Source organism: Ziziphus jujuba, chromosome 3, assembly GCF_031755915.1.
Source record: "Ziziphus jujuba cultivar Dongzao chromosome 3, ASM3175591v1".
Classification (NCBI taxonomy): domain Eukaryota; kingdom Viridiplantae; phylum Streptophyta; class Magnoliopsida; order Rosales; family Rhamnaceae; genus Ziziphus; species Ziziphus jujuba.
In genome coordinates, this window is record NC_083381.1 from 24,570,490 (window position 1) to 24,597,156 (window position 26,667).

Here is a 26,667-nt window from a genome sequence, read left to right on the forward strand (position 1 = left end):
CATCGGCAAGTATGTTTGATTGTTGGTTCTTTGATTGCGAAGGACCACTTGGTGAAAACGCAAGTGTGTGTGTGTGTGTGCGTGCGCTCTTGCTTTGAAAGAATTAGTTTGAAACTATTGGTACTCAATATTGTATTCTGAATAAAATGAGTGCCTTTGTTCTGTTTTTTCATTGAAAATGGCCTAGCTAGCTAGGGCATGGTGAATGTATCCTTTAGCAAAATTTATGCTGCTACTAGTTGAATGAATCCTTGCTAGTACTAATTACTTCATTTCATCTGATTATTATGAATAGGACAAGGAGTCATTTAGGCCCCATTGTATGCTGATTTTTTGTACCAATTGCGTCATGTCATCTTGATAATTATGAATAAAAAAACAAGGGTCAATTCGGTCCACAGTTTTATACAAGATATCCCGGAAAACCATTTCAAACCATATCGGAAGAAGCATTGTAGAAAAGCATATTTTGTAACATAGTAAAAGCTAAAGCATATAATAAGATGCATTTTATTCATTAATTACTGGACAAATACTACTCACGGTACAATCACTATTCACTGGTAGAGGCATCAAGCTGCCATCATAATGGACATGCCATTTACTAATTTTTTTAAAGATTACAACACATAGACTGACTCTTCCAATACATTTGGAGCTAGGCATCAGATTTTCATAGAAATATGTACAACAAGATGCCTTTTTTATTTACTAGAACCAGTGCCATATAGCATATAATTCAAAGCAAATTCCACAATTGGAAAGAGAGAGAGCCAAAGTTTGTTTTAGTGATGTGCAATTGGACCATCAATGTGGCAGCACTTGTAACTGATGAAGGACTCCATGGTTCTTGGACACTCAGGGCATTGCATTTTCTCTGGTACTTTCCCAATCACACTGGGGATGTCAAGGCGACAGCAATGGCGAACGGATTGGATGAGCTTTACATGGTACTCTTTGAACGAGATTTCGAACCCCTTTTCTTTTATAACCTCCTTCCATTTCTCAAGGTCATCCAACACCTTCAGAATTGTGAATCCATGACCAGCAGTCACAACATGAGGCCCTTTTGTAAGCAGAGCCCAGCCACTTTCGTTCTTGTAGGAAAGCAGCTTCTGGATTTCTTGTGTAACAGGGTCAACCTGCTTGTGAGCTTTGGTGACGAACAAGCTCTCTATACCATCCCAGAACCTGCCAAGAATTCCATGGTCTTCTCCTCCTTTGGGACTCTTTCCAACACAGAACAGGTCAATGTTGATCTTCGCTTCCTTGAAGATGGGATCGTTCGCAAAGGCGTTTGCTTTCGCTGTGAACTGTTTGATCCATTCGTTGTCTTTACCACCATAGAAGAAAATGTATTTTTCCTCTTTGAGCATCTGTTAATTTTTTTTAATCAAATTTCATATAAAAAAAAGAAAAAAAAAAGTAAAACTCCGTAGAATTTATTATAAAATGGACTTGGTTTAATTTTCGAAATTTGGACATGATCATGAAAACTAGCTTACCAAATCTGAAAGATGAGAGTCAATGTTGAGTATTACAGGACGAATCCAACTCGTTTCACTCGATATCTTCTCCTCAGCAGCCTTATCGAATGGAAAGGCCTTAATTCCCCAGAGCTTGACAAGGTGGAGAGCATTGGTGTTTTCGATCTTTCCTTGATGGTTCATCACAACTAGTGAAGGTTTTCCCTTGAAGTTCCACTCTTCCTTGATGAACTTGATTCCTACTGAGACTGATATGGATTGGATTGTGTACCATGGCATCTTAGACCTCAGGATCTCGAATTTCTTTTGAAGTTCAGGGGTCCAATTGTCAACCATGGGGATCCAAACAATCTTGTAATTTTCATCTCTCTTTGTTCCTTCATGAACAGGTTTGAGATATAAAATATCTTCCTCTGTGATTTCAAGGGTCGAGATGAACAGGAATATTTTCTTCTTCTTCAGCACTTCAAGGCTAACCTGTTTCAACATAGATTACATACATAAATCAATAGCAAATGTTGAAGGAATTAATATTCAAATTGAGTGAAAGAAAAATGTTGTGTTTTGAGAACCAATTGTACCGTTGTGTTAGTTGAACCATCAATGAGGAGCTGTGGTTTATCCTTGGTAAATGTCAGGGCCTTGAAGATTTCCATCACTTCAGTTGGGGTTTGAAAAAATTTTTTGAGCCTCAAGTAAGTCTCTCTTTCCTCTGTAACAACATAATCCTTCTTTAAGCATTAATTAATTATATGGAAGGATATATATATATATATATATATATATATATGTAGTTAAGGTAATTGGACAGCAGATTATTACCTACTTGTCTTCTGCAAACAACAAGCTGGATCTTAAGTTTGTTGAGTACGTAGTGAATCTTTTGTGAATAGGGTGCCAAATCATATGGCTTGTCTCTGTAAAATGCACAATATAAATTAGTTCTATGAGAGAATATGGAATAATTGGAAATATAGTCAAGCATATATTTAATATATAGGCATAAACATGGGCATGAACATGAAAATTACTTACTCATCACTAGTGAGAAGAGTGAGCTTAGTTGAGCAAGCAACCACTGTGACAATTGACCAGTAGACATCAACTGGGATATGGTCTAGTGCTACAGACAGCCCTGTTATCTCTTTTGGGTCATAAATCGATAGCTTGTCGAACTGGTCGATGATTTCCATGACCTGAAGTGTGGCCTTGATGAGATTGTTGAGTTCAAGAATTGCTTGCCGGCGTTTCTGAAGCTCGGCGGGTTTAGTTAGGATAGGAACTCTTTTGAGGATTCCCAAAGACTTGGCAAGGTGGTCAGAGTGTTGATTCTGTGCAAGTAACCAGAAATCGCCATATTCCAAGGCAAAAGCCGCGAGAGTAAGCACTGCCTTGGCTTCCCATTGATAGGTTGATAGCTTTTTCAGTATTGCAAGAGTTGTTTTGTGTGCAATATCCTCACCGGGAGCCTTGCATGACAGCTGAAAGTTTCGCAATTTGTTTTGTTACTCATGTCAATAAAATGTAAATTCAATTAGTTGCATGCAAAAAAATATTGGAATTATGCTCCTAAATATTGTTTTTTTCCCTTTTTTTTTTGGCTCATTGATTAATTCTTATACAGGACATTGATTCAGCTTTGTTTTGTTTTTGTTTTTTTTTTTTTTGGGGCCTAAATCCCTTGTTCTTTTACTGTTAGAAGAACGTTCACTACCAAATACAACGGTAAAAGTGTGTATCTTGTGGTCAATATAAGCTTGTAGTTAAAAATTTTTAGGGCATAAATGATTGTCTTTTTTTGGCTATACATATTTGGTACCTAAAATTAACTGTTGTGACCAATTCATTGTGGCTAAAGTGATTTTAGCCACAATAACATCAGTGCTTTTTTTTCTTTTTTTCTTTTTTTTTTTTTGGTAGTGGTTGTAGAACCATTTTGCAATTATTTTTACTTATAAAGTGAGTTTTACCAAAAAAAAAAAAAGAAAAAGAGGAAAAAAATTGGTATTAAACGAAATGACCTCGCTGCCAATCTGCTTAAGGGTGCACAGGGGAACACTGAAGTCGGGTTTGGGGGTCTTCTGGTCAATGTTGTCCACATGTACTTGGCTACCCTGTTCACAAGTCACAAGAAAGTGCTTATTAACTTACATATAAATTTCAAATATCCATAAAAATAAAGGAAAAAAATATATATCTATAAACGTTTTTTTTTTTTTTTTCTTTTGCTGAGACAAATTTAATAAACGTTATGTACAAACTATACATGTATGAACATATTTAGTGGATGTATATATATACTAATACATGTAATTGTTTTATTGTTATATATATTATATAGAGAGATGAGAATCTAGCAATAATATTGGAACAAGATTAAAGAGTTATACCTGCACAATTTTGTCAACAATTTGGGTAGCAGGTTTGAGGATGTTTTCGGTGATAATGAAAAGAGAATCATCATCAAAGGTTTCGTCAGCATGAGCATGAGTTTCATAGATATGGTCCATGATCTTTTCATCAGTCAAGGTGAATAGCCCTCGAATCTCCTCCTCAACGTGATGCACAGCTGATACCACCTTGGTGGCCACATGATGTGCTATGTTAAACATTTTTGCCTCTCACAAAATTGAAAAAGCAATTACACGCACACAAATATTAGCTAGACAGCTATTTTCTATTTTTAAGCCTATTGTGCTACTGTGCTATTGCTGTGGCTTGCAGCATGGTCTCTCCTTCTATTTATAGCCTGGCTCCGGCCTTGTTTTTGTGCTTATTGGATGCATGGGGTCCACCCCTTGGACAAAATATCTTCTCCCTTTGAAAGCACTTGGGCCAAGAATTAAATAATTAACGGGGAATTATAAATATCGTAAAACTCTCCCTAAGCAACAAAGGTTTATAATAAACTTGAAATAATTGTTTTATTTTTATTGGATAATGGCGGTGGAGATTGGAACTCCATAAATTTTTTCCTAACAAATTAATATGAAATTTGATATATTTGTTTTTAATTCTCTGATATTGGATCAGAGTATTCGAACTAGAAATCATATTTTTCTAAAAAAAGAAAAAAGAAAATAAAACTTAGACTTCTATGTAATTGTCACAGTTGGGAATTTAAAAAAAAAAAAAAAAAAAGAAATTTGGCTTAATTAATTCTTAGTTATATTGCAAGGCTTCAAGTTCAAGAGTGAAGCATTCCTAGCGACTGTATTTTGAGTCAAATCGCAATATTGGGTAAGACAAGTCATCGCTTTTTCTTTTTTTTTTTTTTTTGGTTGTTTTCCTTAGTTGTTGGTTTCCTTATCTTAACATTTTATATTTTCTTGGTGCACATTTCTTAGAATTTTTTTTTTCTTTTTGCAAATAAAAATAAAATTGTTAGATTTACTTTGAAAAGGGGAACATATTAAGAGACAAAGAAAAAAAAAAAAAGAATAAAAAAGATGGCGGTTTAAATTCCACCATATTTATTAAAGGTAGAAATGACGTGGAGAGAGAATATGACGATGTAAGTGACGATGTTCACTACCCTACAACTTAAAACACTTCTCTATCATATTTGTCCGCGTTGTAATTAATAGCATATATTTGGTTTTATTTTTTTGTATGAAATATATATATATATATATATAAAAAACAATTAGTAATTGACTGTAATTATTAAATATTTTTAACTTCTTAAAACTCAAAACAAAAATGAATACTTTTGTCAATAGCCAAAATTAAATTGCCATGTAGATAAGTGTGGCTCCCTTTAGTGCTGATCACCTTGATGAAAGCTAGTATTTTTCTTCTATATAAATATATATTTTTTGATCAGGAGTATTTTTTTCACAATTGACATATCGCAGTTTAATATTCTGAAATTGAAAATATCGTAAATTAATATTCTTTTACATAATATTTTTCTTATTAAATCAATATAATAGTTTATTGGATTGTTTAAATGGATTTGAACCTAATTTTTTAAAACTATATTTAAAAGATTAATTTGATAGGTATTTAGTAGCAAATCATCAGATTAACCTCCTAATATATACCACATGAATTAACTTAGTTATCTCTTAATCTTCTGCAACCATTGATAAGGATACAGGTAGACTATCAATCAAAGAATCAATGGAAAATCAATCAACAGGAAAGGAAAGAAGCATTCAAGGAATTCAATTAACAAAAAAACGAAAGAAGCAATAAAGAAGAATTCAAATAAGAAAAGAATTCTTCCGGAAGGCATTTATTAACTTTCTTCTTTGAATATCTTTTATTCTCAGTGTAAGTATAACCCATGTTTACATAAATAAAAAAGACTGTTTTTTTAATTTCTTGAACCACGTGTAGAAATGATTGTACACGAGCAATCACATGCAAATTGGATGAGATGGCAATATACTTTTTCCCTATCTTTTCTCTTAAACATGGAATTTGTTAATTTCATATTAATTATTTTATTCATTTCTTGCAGACATTATGTACATTTTTTAAAAACCATAGCTTGTATGTCTGGATTTTTCTTTTTTTCAAAAAAATAAAAAATAAAAAAGAACAAAAACAAGAAGAAGAAGAAAAAGGGAAAACTACAGGAACTTTCGAGTTGACGGATATATATATATATATATATATAGAATTTTAATTGAGCTGATATAAATATTTTGTATGTACTTTAGTAATGGGGAACCAATGTTTGGGTACGTGGAATAGTTATTTAGAATGAAAACAAAACATGCATGAAACACGAATGGCCGGTGGATATGCCCAAACAACATACATCATTACTCATGAATCATTTGTCATTTGTTTTTCTTGTTTTGTTCCATCCACACCTGATATAGTCAATTTATCGGAAATAGATGACAAGGTGAAAATTGAAATCACTGGTAGTGGTCCATATATACCTCTCCCTTATCTTCTTCTTTATCTTATCTTCTTCTTTTTTTCTTTTTCTTTTTTTATGTTTTTAATATTCGAGGTGAAATACTCAATTTATATTTTCAGCTTTGAAAATAGTAGATTTTATTATTGGGTTGTTTTTGAAGAATATATACAACTATACCGAGCTTTTAGTGATAGAAACTTCCCTTCGCTAAGCAAATGGGTTAATTAGAATCATATTTTGTCACTAAACAAAAGTTATCTATGAGCTATTACTAATTCAAAAACAAAGATGATATATGAAACTTTGTGTTATTATTACTATATAAGTAAAGCTTAGTAATATATGAATTCAATTACTAGTTAATATCCCACGATTAAAAATACAGGATTTGAATGGAGAACTTATATTTTATAATACCATATTGAATTTATATTTATTTTAAAAACTTTGTATAGAAGTTAACGAATATAAATTTATATATATACACATATATATAAGTTACCATTTTACTAGTTTGTCAACTATGATACGCATGGTATATTATCTACATCGTGGATATAATTTAATGAAAAATTTACTGTTTTATATATAAAAAGTTTTTAATTCGAATTTCCTTCAAAATTAATAAACAAATAAGTATAAGTTTAGTTAAGACATAATTATCTTATAATAGTTATTTTGTGACAAAATTACAAAGATCAAAATTTGTAGCTAATGTATTTTTAATGGACAAGAATACAACTATTATTGAATTGGTTAAAAATCTATACATGGAAAAAATTACTTTTGTCGCTTGCCTTGTAATTGTCCAATAAGAATAAGTCGAACACGTGATAAATATGGACATAATCTGGGGACCGAGTAAGCAATGTTACTGTAATGAAATAACGATGTATGAACAATTCACTTCAATGTGAAAGAAGCAGACAATGAAACTAACAATCCACGGAGTCTCATTTTCACATCATCTGCACTCAGTCTCATACATATCTTAACCTTGTTTTTCATTATTGTTATTGTTATTATTATTATTATTTCTATTGCTGGGTTGTGGGAATGATTTTTTTTTTTTGAATATTTTGATACATGTAACATCATTGGTTATTATATATATATATATATATAACATATCATTATTATAAATTGTGTACTTCCTTTTTTGCATACGTAATAGCTAAGATTTTTTAATTATAAGCTGGATGTGTAAATGATGTTCTTCTATAAGAATATTGATCAATTACCTTAATGGTATTATGAATGGTAATGTTTTATGTTTTCTTGAGGAGTGCGCCAGTCCATGAAGCCAATGATTCCTTTGATAAAACAATATATATATATATATCTATAGTTTTGTTAAATCAAATATTATTTTTTAATAAAAATATATTTTAGAATAAATGTATGAAAAAATAAATTAGATATATTTATCAATATATAATATTTTTTTGAAATATCAATAAATAATATTTTAGTATAAATTTTTTGGATGTTGCCCAAAACCTTTGCATATACAGTGAGTACATCTCTACATGATGACTGAAGCATATACATATACATGTTATATATATATATATATATGAACTGAATATGTGTATATGCTATGCAATCTATTAATACAGAATTTATTATTATAACTATGTCATCTCATGTCATTTTCAATTATCTCATGCAACATAATGTAATAATCAAATGATTTATATCCATGTGAAATATTAAAATAAAAAATACAAACTCTGTAAAATAATTATTAATTACTCAATTATAAATAGTTTGTGATACCATATTATTCAAATATGTTAGCTGCATAAAAAATGATTTTGTAGGAAGTTCAGTAAGTGTATGCATTAACCACTTCAAAATTACTATAAAAATATGTATTATTTTAAAATAATATTATTATTTTTTATGAAGACAATTTAATGATAATATCTATATTCTTTTATATACGAGATTTCAAATATAAATAATCTTAATATAAACAAATATATAACTTCTAAAGAAATATGTATATACTACAACAATTTCTAATTTAAAAATAAAGAATATGATGTCTCAGATTTTATGAATGTGAATGAAGGACCTACCAAATTACTAATCTCACTTGATAATAAAAAATATGTATAAATAATAATAATAATAACAGTATGACACTATGGGAAGCCTATGGATACGCTTGTTTCAACCCTGCAACATCAATCACTTTCAGACTTAAATGTTGAAAACTCTTTACTGAGCTATTACATGTGATCATTTTCACTATAATTTTGCAGTTTGGGCGCGTTTGGATTTACTCTATTAACGTTGGAGGTCTAATTAATGATATTGATGTCGGAAGCAAAAGGCAAACCAATGACATCGATGTGAGTGGTTCATAAAAGATTTCTTAATATTTTTAACCAATTTCGACAATTTCCTTCTGTTTTTTTAAATTACGACTACATAAATGTAGATATTCGAGATTTTCTATCTTAGTCGACTTTATTTGACAGATTTAATAATTGAGTAAATTTTATTTGACAGTATCATGTAATGATTTATCATTTCTGTCAGGACCCGTCCAGAATTCCTTCCCCGGAACCCTAGACAGCCCTGATCCCAGGGAAATACCACCGAACCTTCCAACGGAAAATCCGGCAGCACCTCCCCTAAGGGATTTACTTACCACAAATTTACCTGCACTGAAAACACACTTCAAAAATATCCCCTTATTCCTCCCACAAACTACAAATTGGTTCCACAAATTGCAGTACTTAAAAAAAATAAATACAGTAATCCAGTGCAAAATAAATACAACAAGAGTGAAAGAAATATTACAACTGCAATAAAAGAATAACAGGGTACTGCCGAACTAAAACAGCGAGGAAGATCAAGTCCGCTCCGAGTGAACACCGACAACCTGGTACCTAGAGGAACGGAATTTAAGAGTGTGAGATGCTAATCATCTCAGTGAGCGACCCTACTACTATACCATATATTATCACAGTAATAAGTATAAATAATAATTATTTGGAAATAATAATATTTTCTCTCAAAACCCTTACAATTCTCTCAGTTGGAAAGGTTCCCCTTTTAAAACAATTTCACAAAAACCCTTTATCCATATGCCCCGAAAACCAAGACATCAATTAAATACCAGAAGCGGTAACAATTATATTTTTAATTCCAATTCAGTTTCCAAACATTTTATTTTTAAAACACAGTTCTGAAAATCATTTGATGCACCCACTATATACCAGTGGCGCCAACAGTACCCAGCGTCCCAAGGTACCGCCAGACAGGAGGTTATAGAGAGAAACCGGCATACGGTCGCGTGGCGTCCCACAGCGCCGCTGCTAACCTGGTGTCCCGGCCAAAGGGGGGTGGCCGCCCTCTCCGATGGCATCCACAGGACACCCTCATAATATCAACCGCGCGCTACTCACACCCACCTGCGCGCTAATCACATCACCTGCGCGCTAATCACACCCACCTGCGCGCTAATCACAACCGTGTGCACACTAACCATATCACATATACCATATCACATAATCAGAACACCAGTACGTGCACGGTGCATCTAAAAATCATAAAATCCACAATTTAAATTATAAAACAAATTTCACATTTTTCATAAGCATAGCGGGCATAATCCATCCGCTTGAACCGGGAATTTTCCCACAATTTCTTTGTAATCAATGCCATAAATTCCATGATTTTCAAATCCACCAACTCCCAAATCCATCAATTCAAATATCCACATTTTTTCCAAGCATAAATAATTTCTCGAAATATCATAATCAAATCCCATAATATTTTATGGGCATATTTCATAAAAATTGAAATCACCAACATAACCAAATATTTTCCTTGAAATATTTGAAAATCGAATCGTGCCCAATTTACCATTAAAACCACACCAATTTCAAAATCCTCAAAACCATAAAATAATTCCACATGGCATAAATTGATGAAATACACATTTTCTTAAATCCGATAAATTCACAAATAATTCCACAATAATTCAAATAAATATTTGGCACATAGAAATTAAATTCCAAATATTTAAATCACACATTATATATTCACCAATTAAATTCCCAAAATTAATTTGAAGGTGGGTCACTCACCTTGTGCACGTATCTCAATCAAGATCCTCCGTAGGATTGACTCCGCTACTTGCACGTGCACCTAAAACATCCACAGTACCAAAACCACAAATATTAATATTTTATTCGGGTAATCCCTAAATGGGTACCCGGGGAGCGAACACCAAACGATAACTAAAATTTACGAATTATATACCGAATCGAAGCTCGAGTGATGCTAATCACAGATCCGGTCTTAATTTCCGATGATCGTACCCGACGGGGTCGGAATTTTATCGGGAAGCTTTTCGGGTTTCGGCTCCGCAATTCTCCCAAACCGTCGCGAATTGGTGGAAACGGAAGTCGGATTTGGGTTCAGGAGGTCGAACACTGCGGACTGGAGCTGGCCGGAATTTTCGGGGTACTCGCCGGAACAGTGATTTCCGGCGGCCGCCACGTCACCGGCAACCGTCGCCGGAACAGTAATTTCCGACGGTGGCCGTTTGCTGTGAAATTTTGCAGATTTGTAGATCGTGAGGAGAGCAATCCAACGGGACCGACGGTGAGCAAAACGGAGGTCGGACGGCGGAGAAATCACCGTTTGAAGATTTTCGACCCCTCGCCGGAAAACGCTCCGATCCCGGCGCGTCGGTGGTCCGATGGCCGTGATTTTTGGTGGGTAGGCCGGACTTGAGGAGAGGATGCTGGGTGTATGGCGCGTGTACTGTACATCGGCCGGAATAGTGCCGATTCGCGGTGGCCGGCGGTGGAGGGGAAAAATCGCCGCCAAACTTCGGACGTCCGATCCGGGCGCGTCCGGCGGCCGTTCGCCGTGAAATTTGGAGGTTTTGCCGGAAATGAGGTGGGCAATCTGGCTGGCCGGCGCGTGTACAGTAACTAGGCCGGAAAAACGTGAAAATGGCCGGCGGCCGGCGGGTCCTCTCTCTCTCTTTCTCTCTCCTCTCTCTCTTTCTCTCTCTTCTCTCTCTTTCTCTCTCTTCCCCGAGAGTTTTTCAAAATTAAAACCCTGCGTGACACTGTTCATGCCACGTGGACCAATCAGAAACTGACACGTGGCGTTTCACTGTTCACCGACCCAAAAAAAATATTAAAATAATACGGTATCCGGTAAACTTCAAACGTCCATAACTTTTTAACCGGATGTCCGTTTTGAGCGTGCCGCTAGTCTGTGAACTCGTATCGACGAGCACTTCACAACCATGCATGAGTCAAAGCTCAATTCCCCATAAAAAAAAAGTCAACTCCGGCACCCCTTGGACAGTTTGGACCGCAACTTGTTTCGTCCATAACTTTCAAACCGTAGCTCCGTTTTCGACGTGCTACCAGTCTACGAACTCGTGGCATCGTGCACTTCGCCACGGTGCCCTAGTCATCTTGAAATTCCCACCGAGTCTAAAAGTCAACTTTTGACCCTCTTCGGTCAACGGTCAACGGTCAACCTCGATCAACGTGCACGGATTCCGGTGCGATTTGGGACGGGGTGTTACAGCCTTCCCCCCTTACAAAAATTTCGTCCTCGAAATTTCCACGCGTCACTGGAACAAACAAGGGTTCTGATCACGCACCTGCGCTTCGGGCTCCCATGTCGCTTCCTCGACTAAGTAGTTCCTTGCCAACTAATCCATGCCCAACACTACTTCAAGTCCGGATAGATCCAACAGGATCAGGTCTGCTTCCATCACTTGATCTGTGAAATCGTCGGGCGTAGTCCTGGCTCCCTGCTGCGTCATAGCAAACACCCGACCTTGACTTGTCTGTTGGGGTCTCCTTCCTCTACCTCGACTCGATCCTGCAGACGGCTGGACTGATCCCGAAGAAACTTCTACTGGCTGACTCCCCTGGGAACTCTGTCCTGGAAATATCCCCGTATGCTGTGTCCGTCGACCTGCTTCTAGCACACTGCTGCTACCATAAGGGCAATCCCTCCTTATGTGGCCTGGCTGCCCACACCGAAAGCATAAACCATCCATCTGACACTGCCCAGAATGATTCCCCCTACAAAGTGGACAAATCCGCGGAGAACTAATGCGTGACTGCTGATACGAGCTTGTATCCACACTGATCGAATGGCGAGCTGGCTGGGGCATACGATAACTATCTCTCCTCTGGAATCTGCCTCGTGGGCTTAACCCATCACTGTCTGAGCCTGAGCTATGGCCTTTCTTAGCTGCCCCCTGTCGAGGTACTCCGCTATACGAACCTTCGAAAGATCTGCGCCTTGAGGGTCTGTGTATCTCCTCCTGTCTCTCTAGCTCGAGCGCTGCATCCCTGGCGGACTGATAGGTGGGATGTACTGATCCGGAAAGGGTGTAGCCGATGCTCTCTTTCAATCCGTCTATGAACCTCACCTTCTTCGTGTGATCGTCGGGAATCAGGTGCATGCAGAATTCTGATAGTTCTCGGAATCTCCTCTCGTACTCGATCACTGTCATGTTCCTCTGTCGCAGTTCCTCGAACTCTCTCCTTCTTGCTTCACGGTAGGCAGGAGGACAAAACTCTATCAATGGCAGTTGTTCATCCCAGCTACCACGAAACTGCATAATGCAAGACCTTAGCAGGTCTTCTAAACTTCTCTCTTTATACCAATCCACCAATAATACTTAACAAGCGTCCGGTACATCTTGGTACTTCCCGGATGCATCGCATACATCGAGCTATGCGCCTCCTCCAAAATCTCCTTCTTGAGTCCTGGGATATCCGGAACGCAAAGTCGTCCTTTATACACGAGGGCTCCATCCCTCCTTATGGAAAATTCCGGATCAAGACCTTCTTGTACCTTGCCCTTAATTGTCCTCAACTTAGGATCTTCCATTTGGGTCTCTACTATACGATCCACCAACACCGGTCGTACCTGGAAGCTAGCCATAAGAACTCCTGAAGGGTGCATATGCATTAACACCCCCATCTTCTTCAACTCCACCATGAGAGGTAGTTGGATGACTTGGATGTGAGCAAGGGATCCAGTAGCCTTCCTACTCAAAGCATCTGCCACTACATTCGCCTAATAGTGACTTTAACTTCCCTCTTGTGCAACTTTCCTTCTCATGCCCACTAATTAAGGATAGTCAAATTGGTCCACGAGAACACGATCTACAAGTCTTGGTCATAGTCGAACGCTAACCATAAGGTGCTTCTAAAGTATGCATCCTTAAACCAACAACCAACTCTCGTGACTCGATCAGCACTTTAAAAGGTTAGATTAGAACTTAAGTCTAATTTCCTCAAATACTGGTATCACCAAGTTAAGGTTGAGATTAATTCACTTATCTTCGATTACCCTCCTAGTACTTACAATTATAAAACCCTTGCTCCTCATTGATTAACCAATAGTCTTAACCTCGACAAACATCAATCTTTCTTTTAACTAAATTCATCAAGGTCATGAATAAAATTCTCAACATCCAAATATCATTCTTGAAAACCCTAAGTTTCCCTTATTTCAAATAAATTCCATGAATCCACACCTCAAGCAATAAGAAATTTAAATCCTAATTCTAGCATCACCACCAAGACTATGAACAAATCACTAGATCCTTAACCCAATAAAGTATTCCACACTTCTCAAATTCTAACTACGTCCCAAAAATCATACTCCTGATCATTGTAAATTATCACCAACAATATCAACCACCTTGAATCGATAAAGCACCACCAATACGAACCTTAAATCTCCAAGGAAATAAGATATCAAGATCTTAGCTTCTAGAATGAAAAATAACCATGCTTAAACATCCAACCATGCCTAAGGAATCATCCTCATCTCATTAACCTCATCAACCACCAAGTAGAACTTTAATCGCTATCCGGATCTTGCTTGATTCTCTAAACGCTGTCGTACCTTCTCTTTGTGAATGATAGTTTAAGCACGAAATCCATGTTTACATCTCCCTACTTTTACTTATCGGTGACCTAAGTACCTTTATTCGGATCTTGCAACTTCCTTTATCGTGCCAAACCACCATGTCATCCAGTGAGCATTCCATACGTCTTGGTACCCTTGGGGTGTATCGCATACTTTGAATCGCGTACTTCCTTTAAGATCTCCTTTTTGAACTCAACGATACCCTGCTTTGGATTCTCGACTGGCGATACTTAACCCTTAAGTCGCTCTTGGAAAAACCATAACATAAAACAAATAATAAAATATATTTTTCAAATATACCTAACTTGCATAGGCAATTGTTAAAACTCCACATTGAAATTCATATCTTAAAATCCATAGCATAAAATAAAATATGCACGCTTGTAATGGAGGTACGTACAACACCTTCTACATGTTACGTAATCCATGATTCCAACTGTCGCCGACACTCTGCTACCAATACAAACCAGGGTGGTTGCCTATATTGGCCGTCCAATTCCCCGGGCTCGTAGGCAACATGATCATGGGGCTAGCTCTACATGGACCACATTGGTTCGCCGCCTCCATATGGTGCAGTATAATATCAAACAATATAGCATACAGATACATGTATGAACACAAACCAAAAATACTTGAATAAAACACCTTTAATTTCAAATACCACTTTGAAAAGCATTTAAATTATGATAATCGATCGGGAAAATATTTTGACGCCTTGAAATCGATCGACACACATCCTTAGGCAATTATCCTTCTTCTCCATGAACGAAACGGATACCATTCACGATGATAAGCTTGACCTTCAAAAAGAAAAGGCATCCTCGACCATCGACTAGGCCATAGGAATTCCCCGTTAGGCTAGATGATCCTAATTGACACCCTCGAAGATTAGAGTTATTCAAACTCGGGCAACGAATTTACTTCGAGACAAACAGAAAGAACGCTTCCACGCGGGTAAAACGAGAGACTAGACATGGATGGGACACACAACAATGCACAGTCCCTTAGGATTACAAGAACCTATGCTCTGATACCAACTGTCAGGACCCGTCCAGAATTCCTTCCCCGGAACCCTAGACAGCCCTGATCCCAGGGAAATACCACCGAACCTTCCAACGGAAAATCCGGCAGCACCTCCCCTAAGGGATTTACTTACCACAAATTTACCTGCACTGAAAACACACTTCAAAAATATCCCCTTATTCCTCCCACAAACTACAAATTGGTTCCACAAATTGCAGTACTTAAAAAAAATAAATACAGTAATCCAGTGCAAAATAAATACAACAAGAGTGAAAGAAATATTACAACTGCAATAAAAGAATAACAGGGTACTGCCGAACTAAAACAGCGAGGAAGATCAAGTCCGCTCCGAGTGAACACCGACAACCTGGTACCTAGAGGAACGGAATTTAAGAGTGTGAGATGCTAATCATCTCAGTGAGCGACCCTACTACTATACCATATATTATCACAGTAATAAGTATAAATAATAATTATTTGGAAATAATAATATTTTCTCTCAAAACCCTTACAATTCTCTCAGTTGGAAAGGTTCCCCTTTTAAAACAATTTCACAAAAACCCTTTATCCATATGCCCCGAAAACCAAGACATCAATTAAATACCAGAAGCGGTAACAATTATATTTTTAATTCCAATTCAGTTTCCAAACATTTTATTTTTAAAACACAGTTCTGAAAATCATTTGATGCACCCACTATATACCAGTGGCGCCAACAGTACCCAGCGTCCCAAGGTACCGCCAGACAGGAGGTTATAGAGAGAAACCGGCATACGGTCGCGTGGCGTCCCACAGCGCCGCTGCTAACCTGGTGTCCCGGCCAAAGGGGGGTGGCCGCCCTCTCCGATGGCATCCACAGGACACCCTCATAATATCAACCGCGCGCTACTCACACCCACCTGCGCGCTAATCACATCACCTGCGCGCTAATCACACCCACCTGCGCGCTAATCACAACCGTGTGCACACTAACCATATCACATATACCATATCACATAATCAGAACACCAGTACGTGCACGGTGCATCTAAAAATCATAAAATCCACAATTTAAATTATAAAACAAATTTCACATTTTTCATAAGCATAGCGGGCATAATCCATCCGCTTGAACCGGGAATTTTCCCACAATTTCTTTGTAATCAATGCCATAAATTCCATGATTTTCAAATCCACCAACTCCCAAATCCATCAATTCAAATATCCACATTTTTTCCAAGCATAAATAATTTCTCGAAATATCATAATCAAATCCCATAATATTTTATGGGCATATTTCATAAAAATTGAAATCACCAACATAACCAAATATTTTCCTTGAAATATTTGAAAATCGAATCGTGCCCAATTTACCATTAAAACCACACCAATTTCAAAATCCTCAAAACCATAAAATAATTCCACATGGCATAAATTGATGAAATACACATTTTCTTAAATCCGATAAATTCACAAATAATTCCACAATAATTCAAATAAATATTTGGCACATAGAAATTAAATTCCAAATATTTAAATCACACATTATATATTCACCAATTAAATTCCCAAAATTAATTTGAAGGTGGGTCACTCACCTTGTGCACGTATCTCAATCAAGATCCTCCGTAGGATTGACTCCGCTACTTGCACGTGCACCTAAAACATCCACAGTACCAAAACCACAAATATTAATATTTTATTCGGGTAATCCCTAAATGGGTACCCGGGGAGCGAACACCAAACGATAACTAAAATTTACGAATTATATACCGAATCGAAGCTCGAGTGATGCTAATCACAGATCCGGTCTTAATTTCCGATGATCGTACCCGACGGGGTCGGAATTTTATCGGGAAGCTTTTCGGGTTTCGGCTCCGCAATTCTCCCAAACCGTCGCGAATTGGTGGAAACGGAAGTCGGATTTGGGTTCAGGAGGTCGAACACTGCGGACTGGAGCTGGCCGGAATTTTCGGGGTACTCGCCGGAACAGTGATTTCCGGCGGCCGCCACGTCACCGGCAACCGTCGCCGGAACAGTAATTTCCGACGGTGGCCGTTTGCTGTGAAATTTTGCAGATTTGTAGATCGTGAGGAGAGCAATCCAACGGGACCGACGGTGAGCAAAACGGAGGTCGGACGGCGGAGAAATCACCGTTTGAAGATTTTCGACCCCTCGCCGGAAAACGCTCCGATCCCGGCGCGTCGGTGGTCCGATGGCCGTGATTTTTGGTGGGTAGGCCGGACTTGAGGAGAGGATGCTGGGTGTATGGCGCGTGTACTGTACATCGGCCGGAATAGTGCCGATTCGCGGTGGCCGGCGGTGGAGGGGAAAAATCGCCGCCAAACTTCGGACGTCCGATCCGGGCGCGTCCGGCGGCCGTTCGCCGTGAAATTTGGAGGTTTTGCCGGAAATGAGGTGGGCAATCTGGCTGGCCGGCGCGTGTACAGTAACTAGGCCGGAAAAACGTGAAAATGGCCGGCGGCCGGCGGGTCCTCTCTCTCTCTTTCTCTCTCCTCTCTCTCTTTCTCTCTCTTCTCTCTCTTTCTCTCTCTTCCCCGAGAGTTTTTCAAAATTAAAACCCTGCGTGACACTGTTCATGCCACGTGGACCAATCAGAAACTGACACGTGGCGTTTCACTGTTCACCGACCCAAAAAAAATATTAAAATAATACGGTATCCGGTAAACTTCAAACGTCCATAACTTTTTAACCGGATGTCCGTTTTGAGCGTGCCGCTAGTCTGTGAACTCGTATCGACGAGCACTTCACAACCATGCATGAGTCAAAGCTCAATTCCCCATAAAAAAAAAGTCAACTCCGGCACCCCTTGGACAGTTTGGACCGCAACTTGTTTCGTCCATAACTTTCAAACCGTAGCTCCGTTTTCGACGTGCTACCAGTCTACGAACTCGTGGCATCGTGCACTTCGCCACGGTGCCCTAGTCATCTTGAAATTCCCACCGAGTCTAAAAGTCAACTTTTGACCCTCTTCGGTCAACGGTCAACGGTCAACCTCGATCAACGTGCACGGATTCCGGTGCGATTTGGGACGGGGTGTTACAATTTCCATATAATTGTTATTATCATTATTGTTTTTGTTTTTGCCAAGAATTTCCATGTGTTATTTAATATGCTAGAAATGAGAAAAAATAATTAACATTTGATATGTAATTAATTATTATTTTTTATGAGGAGTCATGTTATTAGGTTTAGCAACTTCAGCTACCTCAAAATTTTTTGGGAAGCCCTTTTTTAATTAAAAAAAAAAAGGAATAGAAAAAAGATTTTGACCATATTAGAAGTGCACAATTATATGTATATTGAAACAGAGCGAGAGATAGTTTCACAACAGTAATGGTCCTATTCTTTTTGTTTTTTGTTTTTTTAATTTCTTTTTTATTTTTTGAAAAGAAAAATCATCTCCCATATACAAATACATGGTGGGATAAAACAATGTTATGTATCAACGGACACATCTACAAGCTCCACCATCCAAAATAACACAAATTCACATAGCCAAATTCACATCTGGACCACAAGGTATTCGTTTTTGTCAGATTTGTTATTGTCTCAAGTGTCGAAAACACAGACTAATTAATGTCCCGAGAAATTCTTTTATTTTATAGTACACATGCTTATCGCTTGTTGAACAATGAGGGTCACAATTTAATTAAAGATTCATATTCCTCCCATTTTCCACCTGATCTTGATGGAGTGCTATTTGTGTCCACCACTTTTCCATTTTTATTTTAATTTATTTTGGTCTTATCTATGAAAACAAAACCTTTACATGTCTCTGAATTATCGTACAAGATCTCTGTCAAGTAATATATATAAATTATATAATTTTAATAAAAAATTAAAATTAAACAAATCAGGATAATAATAATTTTATTAAAAATTCGGATGCATGCCTGTCCATATCAGTCTATTCATATATCATGAATATTATACCTCTTAACACATTTGAATAGGTTTGCATCCGAAATTTAATAAAGTTTGGATGCTGTGATATGAAAATGATTATTCAAAATATTTTAGAGCCAAAGTTATCTCAATAGTTTTGGGGTTTTTTGACGGGAATTGAGGAAGACAAATAAGCAGGGGATTCTTCCCTAAAACAATTGGCTGCATTGTGCTATTAAGTTTACCAATTTATCTTAATTTTCATTATTTTTGTATGAATTCCTATTTATTGTCAATATTTTTGCGATGTTATTTTTATTTTTATTTTTTATTTACTGCTTAATTTCATTATTTTTATTTTTATTTTTTATAATTAAGTTACATTAATATGTTAACCAATAAAGTTTTGTTACAATTGTAATATTAGTAGATTTATTTTGTATCACCTAACCTAACATTACTTCATTATTGTAAATTATAAAATAATTAGAACCACAAATAACTACTCTATTCATTATTGGAAAAATATTACAAAACCAACACTACAGGCATATCTTTATATTACCAAGGCAATGAAGATACCATTTATTTGTGAGACAATACTACACACTTTTATTTTACAAAACCAACACTACAGATGCTATTTATTTTACCATACCGATGTGCTCATATCAGGGTGATCGTGCTCATATATATAACAGCAAATCGTTTATTTTATTTGAGATAATCAATAAATTACTTATAACTGACCGAGCATATCAATTTTAATTTCAATGTATTGTTTATTATAGCAACAATAGCTTTTCTAAATTTTCAAAATATCAAATTATAGCCTCTCATTTCTTATCCAACTCCAACCCTATCTACGCCCCCCTTTTGCTTTAGTGGCAAATATCCCGTATGAATATCCTATGCAATTTAAGAGCATAACTTACAGGAGAGAATCTATTATTGCAGCCCTATAACATCCTACGTCATTTTCAATTATCACATTCAATGTAATAATTGAATAATTTATATGGTGCAATATTAAAATAAAATATGTAAAAACTAATACTAAGTTAGTTTTGTAATTAGTGCATATTGATCTATTTAAAATTACATCAGTGTACAAGTTCTTTCACCCAGTACATCAATTTACAAATTCTATTGCCCATTTATTAGAAACACAAAAAAAAAAAAAAAAAAAAAAAAAAAAAAAAAATCTGCTGCCCATTACTCAAATTAAGAACATCCTGTTTCTCAGGTATTTTCCAATTAATATTCAGTTATTCACGAATGAACATGAAGCAGTGTGTATATATATATATATATATATACAAGTGCTCAAGTGATGATATCCATAATTTTTTATATCGAGGATAAATGGCTCAATCATTTAGAATTTTTAGATTTACAGAGGACATTGAATTCAACAAATGAAAGTGCTCATGAACACCAATTTTCCCTTTTACAACATGAGTAAATTTTTCTACCTAACATGTAACTGGATCATATTCAAATCGTCAGAATGTGAAACAGGTTATTCTGCAACCATTGTTGATCTGTCTACAACCAATTTCATATTGAGGACTTACTATATATATATATATATATAGTGGATTCGTATGATTCTTGCTTTGGTTTTGATGCAAGCAATGGTTCTAGTGAGCTCCCTAAACACTGAGAATTACAACACAAAAGTATAAAGACAAACTGCTTTATAGAAGAAGGACCACTTTGTGAGGAAGAATTGATGTGTTACCATGTGAAGAAGATAAATAACAACCTTAAAGTAAAAACTAAAGAAAGAGAATAATTGAATAAGAAGAAAGAGATAATTCAGAGATAAAGAAAGCTAAATGCAGCTATTACGAATCAGTAAAAACCCTTTTTTTTTTTTTTTTCGTGTGCGTGTGTGTTGCTTTTAGACAATCACTTTGAAACATTTAGTAATTAATATTGTATTCTGGATCAAAATGGGGGTCTTTATGTTCTGTTTTTCATTAAAAAAGGCCCAGCTGCTAGCCATGTTAAACATATCCTTCGGCAAATTTATGCTGCTGCTAGGTGAATGAATCCTTGTTTTATTCATCTAAAATTTGAAGTACTAATTACTTTTCAATAGAGCAAAAGATAACTTGGGCCACCAATTTTTTATACAAGCTAATTTAGCCCTGGAAAATGGCAAACCGTAAGGAAGAGCAGAAGTAGTAGTAAATAAGAAAAGCATATTATATAACATATAATAGGACGCTAATTCATTCTTTAGTTGCTGGAAAAATGGTACACACAGTACAATCACTAGTAGAGAGGCATCAAACTTCCATCATAATGGAAAGATGTCATTTATTTACTAATTTTATTTAGGACAGCACATAGGCTGACTCTTCCAATACATATTTGTTTTGGAGGCTTCAGATTTCCATAGAAACATGTAAATCATGCCCTTTATTTAGTACACACCAATACTATAGCATAATAATTAAGCACCAAAATCCATAAATTAGAAACAGACTCTGATAGATATTGGATACTAATTGAAAAGAGAGAGAGCCAAGTTTCGTTAGTGATATGCAATTGGACCATCAATGTGGCAGCACTTGTAACTGATGAAGGACTCCATGGTTCTTGGACACTCAGGGCATTGCATTCTCTCTGGTACTTTTCCAATCACACTCGGGATGTCAAGGCGACAGCAATGGCGAACGGATTGGATAAGCTTTTCATGGTACTCTCTGAAAGCGATTTCGAACCCCTTCACGCGAATAACCTCCTTCCATTTCTCAAACTCCTCCACAATCCTCAGCATTGTGAATCCATGACCAGCAGTCACAACATGAGGACCTTTTGTAAGCAGAGCCCAACCGTTTTCGTTCTTGTAGGAAAGCAGCTTCTGGATTTCTTGTGTAACAGGGTCAACCTGCTTATGAGCTTTGGTGAAGAACAAGCTCTCTATACCATCCCAGAACCGACCAAGAATTCCATGGTCTTCTCCTCCTTTGGGACTCTTTCCAACACAGAACAGCTCGATGCCAGTCTTGCTTCCTTGAAGATGGGATCGTTTGCAAAGGCAGTCGCTTTGGTTGCAAAATTTTTCACCCACTCGTTGTCTTTACCACCATAGAAGAAAATGTAATTTTCACCATTAGGATGTGCTCTGATCATCTGTTTTATTTATTTATTTTTTTTAATCATGAAAATTTAATCAAACTCCGAAGACTTATTACAAAAAGAAAAAAAAAAGGGCACTTCGCTTCCACAATTTGGACATGAAATTGAAAAAAAAACAAAAATGAAAACAATTACTTACTTTATCTGAAATGGTAGTGTCAATTTTGACCACTACAGTTTGAAACCAAGTCCTTTGTTTGGATATGGTTTCCTCAGCAGCCTTATCGAAAGGAAAGGCCTTAGTTCCCCAGAGCTTGACAAGGTGGAGGGCATTGGTGTTTTCGATCCTTCCTTGATGGTTCATCACAACCAGTGAAGGCTTTCCCTTGAAATTCCACTCTTCCTTGATGAACTTGATGCCTACTGTGGCTGATAGGGATTGGACTGTGAACCATGGCATTTTAGACCTCAGGATCTCAAATTTCTTTTGAAGTTCAGGGGTCCAGCTCTCGACCACGGGGATCCAAACAATCTTGTAATTATCATCTTTCTTTGTTCCTTCATAAACTGGTTTGAGATCTGAAATATCTTCCTCTGTGATTTCGAGAGTCGAGATGAACAAAAATATGTTCTTCTTCCTCAGCACTTCAATGCTAACCTGTTTGAACATCAATTACACATAAATCAAATTAGCAATGACATTGAAAGAATTAATATTCAAATTGAGTGGAAGAAAATGTTGTGTTTGAGAACCAATTGTACCTGTTTGTTAGTTGAACCATCAATAAGGGGCTGCGGCTTAGCCCTGGTAAATGTCAGGGCCTTGAAGATTTCCATCACTTCAGTTGGCGTCTGAAAAAATTTCTTGAGCCTCAAGTAAGTCTCTCTTTCCTCTGTAACAACATAATCCTTCTTTAAGCATTAATTAATTATATGGAAGGATATATAATATATATATATATATATATATGTAATTAAGGTAATTAGGCTGCAGATTATTACCTACTTGTCTTCTGCAAACAACAAGCTGGATCTTAAGTTTGTTGAGTATGTAGTGAATCTTCTGTGAATAGGGTGCCAAATCATATGGATGGTCTCTACAAAATTCATAATGTAAATTAGTTCCGTGAGAGCATATGGCATAATTGGAATTATAGCCAATCATATATTTAATATATAGGCATAAACATGGACATGAACATGAAAATTCCTTACTCATCACTAGTGAGAAGAGTGAGCTTAGTTGAGCAAGCAACCACCGCTACAATTATATTTAATATATAGGCATAAACATGGACATGAACAGGAAAATTACTTACTCATCACCAGTGAGAAGAGTGAGCTTAGTTGAGCAAGCAACCACCGCTACAATTATATTTAATATATAGGCATAAACATGGACATGAACAGGAAAATTACTTACTCATCACTAGTGAGAAGAGTGAGCTTAGTTGAGCAAGCAACGACCGCTACAATTGACCAGTAGACGTCAACTGGGATATGGTCTAGTGCTACAGACAGCCCAGGTATCTCTTTTGGATCATAAATCGAGAGCTTGTCGAACTGGTCGATGATTTCCATAACCTGAAGTGTGGCCTTGATGAGATTGTTTAGTTCAAGAATTGCTTGCCTGCGTTTCTGAAGCACGACAGGCTTAGTCAGGACAGGCACTCTCTTCAGGATTCCCAAAGACTTGGCAAGCTGGTCCGAGTGTTGATTCTGAGCAAGGAACCAGAAATCGCCATATTCCAAGGCAAAAGCAGCCAGAGTGAGCACCGCTTTGGCTTCCCATTGATAGGTTGATAGCTTTTTAAGTATTGACAGAGTTGTTTTGTGTGCAACATCCTCACTAGGAGTCTTGCATGACAGCTGAAAGGTTCACAATTTGTTTTGTTACTTATGTCAATAAAATGTATATTCAATTAGTTGTATGCAAATATATGTCGGAATCACACTCATTGCTAATTTTTTCTGCTCTTTGGTTGATTCCTATACAGTAACATCGGCCTAAATCCCTTGTTACTTTACTGTTGGAAGAAGGTTAACTAAATAAAAGGGGTACAGCCACAATGTTTTTTGTCATTAAAAGTATATGTTATGGCTATTTTGCGGCCAATATATAATCCTATTGTTAAAAATTTTTAGTTACTAGTGGGTGTGGCCAAAAGCATTTCTAGTCTTAACAAGTTTTGCACTTAAAAATAATTACTATGGCTAAAAGCAATTTATTTTTGTTTTAGCCACAATAATTTATCGTGCCAAAAAACCGATGGCCAACTGTCTTTTTTATTTATTTATTTTTTTTATAGTGGTTATAGAGCTACTTTAAAAAAAGAAAAAAAAAGGGAGGGAGGAAGAAGATTAAAGAATTAATGACAGAATAAAACTTGGTGTTAAAGGAAATTAAGGACCTCGCAGCCAATCTGCTTAAGGGTGCACAAGGGAACACTGAAGTTGGGTTTAGGGGTCTTCTCGTTGAAGGTCTCCACGTGTACTTGGCTGCCCTGTTCGTATCAGTCACACATAATTACTTATTAACTTACACATAAAATTTCTAATATTCATAAAAATAAAGAAAAAAAATTCAAAATTAATAAACATTATATACAAACTGCGCATGTATGAACATATTTTGTGCATGTAACTTTTACAATGCATATTTATATATATACATGCATTTTTTTTTCTTATTATATATATAAAAATATATATATATATAGTCAAGTTTACATCAAATTAATTTGATAATTTTAGTATCTGATCTTTATTTATAAGCTACTAAATCTCTTCAATGATTAATATGAATGACCTCATATAAATTTAATAATATGCTAAAAAATATATTTAGGGAAAATAAATGCCATAGTGATCTAATGAATAATAAATAAATTGTTAAATTTCAGTTTTAGAAACAATTTAAAAGCTTATAAAAGAAAACTTAATTATGAAACCATAAATGAAATTGATATGAGCCTAATTGTATGTACATGTATAGAATCTAGTAATGATTTTGAAAAAGATTAAAGAGTTCACACCTGCACAATTTTGTCAACAATTTGCGTTGCAGGTTTGAGGATGTTTTCGACGATGATGAAAAGAGAATCATCATCGAAGGTCTCTTCACCGTGAGCATGGGTGTCATAAATATGATCCATGATCTTCTCATCAGTCATGGTGAAGAGCCCTATAATCTCCTCCTCAATGTGATGCACAACTGATGCCACCTTGGTGGCCGCATTGCTTGCTATATGCATCATTTTAGCCTCTCACAGAATTCAAAAGCGATTACACAAAATGTTAGCTAGATACCTATTTGGCTTTTGTGCTATTGCTGTGGCTTGAAGCATATGTCTCTCGCTCTATTTATAGCCGTTCTCGCCGTTGCGTTTGAGGGCTTCTGGTAGGGCCCTCCTCTTGGAAAAAAGAAAAAAAAAAGGAAAAAAAAAATATATATATATATATATATATATGAATTAATGGGGAATTATAAAGTGAATTGCCTGAATTCAGCGCCCGCCCCGCCCCCCCCCCCAAGCCTGTTATACTCTTTTGTTATACTCTTTTGCCTAGCCAGTTTTTCAATATTGTAACAATATTGGCCCACAGGAGCATCAATTGGCAAATGCCACTGCGCCACTGCTTCCGCACACGATGATCTGCCAATCTCCCCAACCATTAGCTATGGTTTTTTAAATTTATCAAAATTTTAAAACATAACAATTAGTATGGATATTAATTGTCTTTACTTTTACCATCATGTGATTTCATGATTTATTTTTATTCTATCACTTATCTTTTTATATAATTAATAACTAAATTTTATAATTAATAATTTATTTTTAATATATAAGTCATAAATTTATCAGTTAATGATAGCGAATATGATGAGTAAAGAATATATTATTATATCAGTTTGTATAATAAATCATTTACAATTCTCCCTTGAAATAATTATTTTTTATTTTTTAGTACTGATATTTGCTGGTGGAGAGATTCAAACTTCATAATTTCTTTCCAAACAAGTTAATTAAAAAACTTTGTTTTTCTTAAATCGAGATCATTGTAAACAATGAATTATTACTGGCTTCCTTGTATGGTCAAATTAATAATGTATAAGTTTTAAATAATTTTTTTATTATTTTGAAATTAATAATTTTATTATTTTGTTTTTTTCTATTTTTTATTTTATATTTGATAAATAATTTAATTTATTTTGATAAGAATTGAAATAGTTCCCTCCAATCCAGTTTAGTCCCATTTAATAATCGAGTTCATCATCATTTTAAATTTTCCTAGGCACACATTTTTTTGGAATTGAAAAATAAAAATGAAATTGTTAGATTTCTTTAA

At 36.0% G+C, this 26,667-nt stretch overlaps 2 protein-coding genes across 3 annotated transcripts; both read right to left on the reverse strand.

Annotated features, from left to right (window-relative positions):
* Positions 1-480: 480 nt before the first annotated feature.
* On the reverse strand, positions 481-4,195 carry LOC107415497 (protein SIEVE ELEMENT OCCLUSION B). 2 transcript variants are annotated; one of them, XM_048478332.2, is made up of 7 exons: positions 3,878-4,195; positions 3,509-3,601; positions 2,523-2,968; positions 2,310-2,404; positions 2,069-2,199; positions 1,506-1,964; positions 481-1,376 (listed from the first exon to the last, which is right to left on the reverse strand). In XM_048478332.2, the coding sequence occupies exons 1-7, from the start codon at positions 4,097-4,099 to the stop codon at positions 786-788; spliced, it is 2,037 nt and encodes a 678-aa protein (XP_048334289.2). In that variant the 5' UTR covers positions 4,100-4,195; the 3' UTR covers positions 481-785. The 2 variants fall into 2 exon arrangements, with proteins under 2 accessions (XP_048334289.2, XP_048334290.2); XM_048478333.2 differs by lacking the exon at positions 3,509-3,601.
* A 17,322-nt stretch (positions 4,196-21,517) lies between these two features.
* LOC107423006 (protein SIEVE ELEMENT OCCLUSION B) lies at positions 21,518-25,637 on the reverse strand. Its single transcript, XM_060815538.1, is given in 8 exon segments — positions 21,518-22,239; positions 22,242-22,371; positions 22,517-22,975; positions 23,080-23,210; positions 23,320-23,414; positions 23,741-24,186; positions 24,729-24,821; positions 25,353-25,637. Coding segments are annotated over 8 exon segments (2,046 nt in total). The 5' UTR covers positions 25,575-25,637; the 3' UTR covers positions 21,518-21,769.
* Between the last annotated feature and the right edge of the window lie 1,030 nt (positions 25,638-26,667).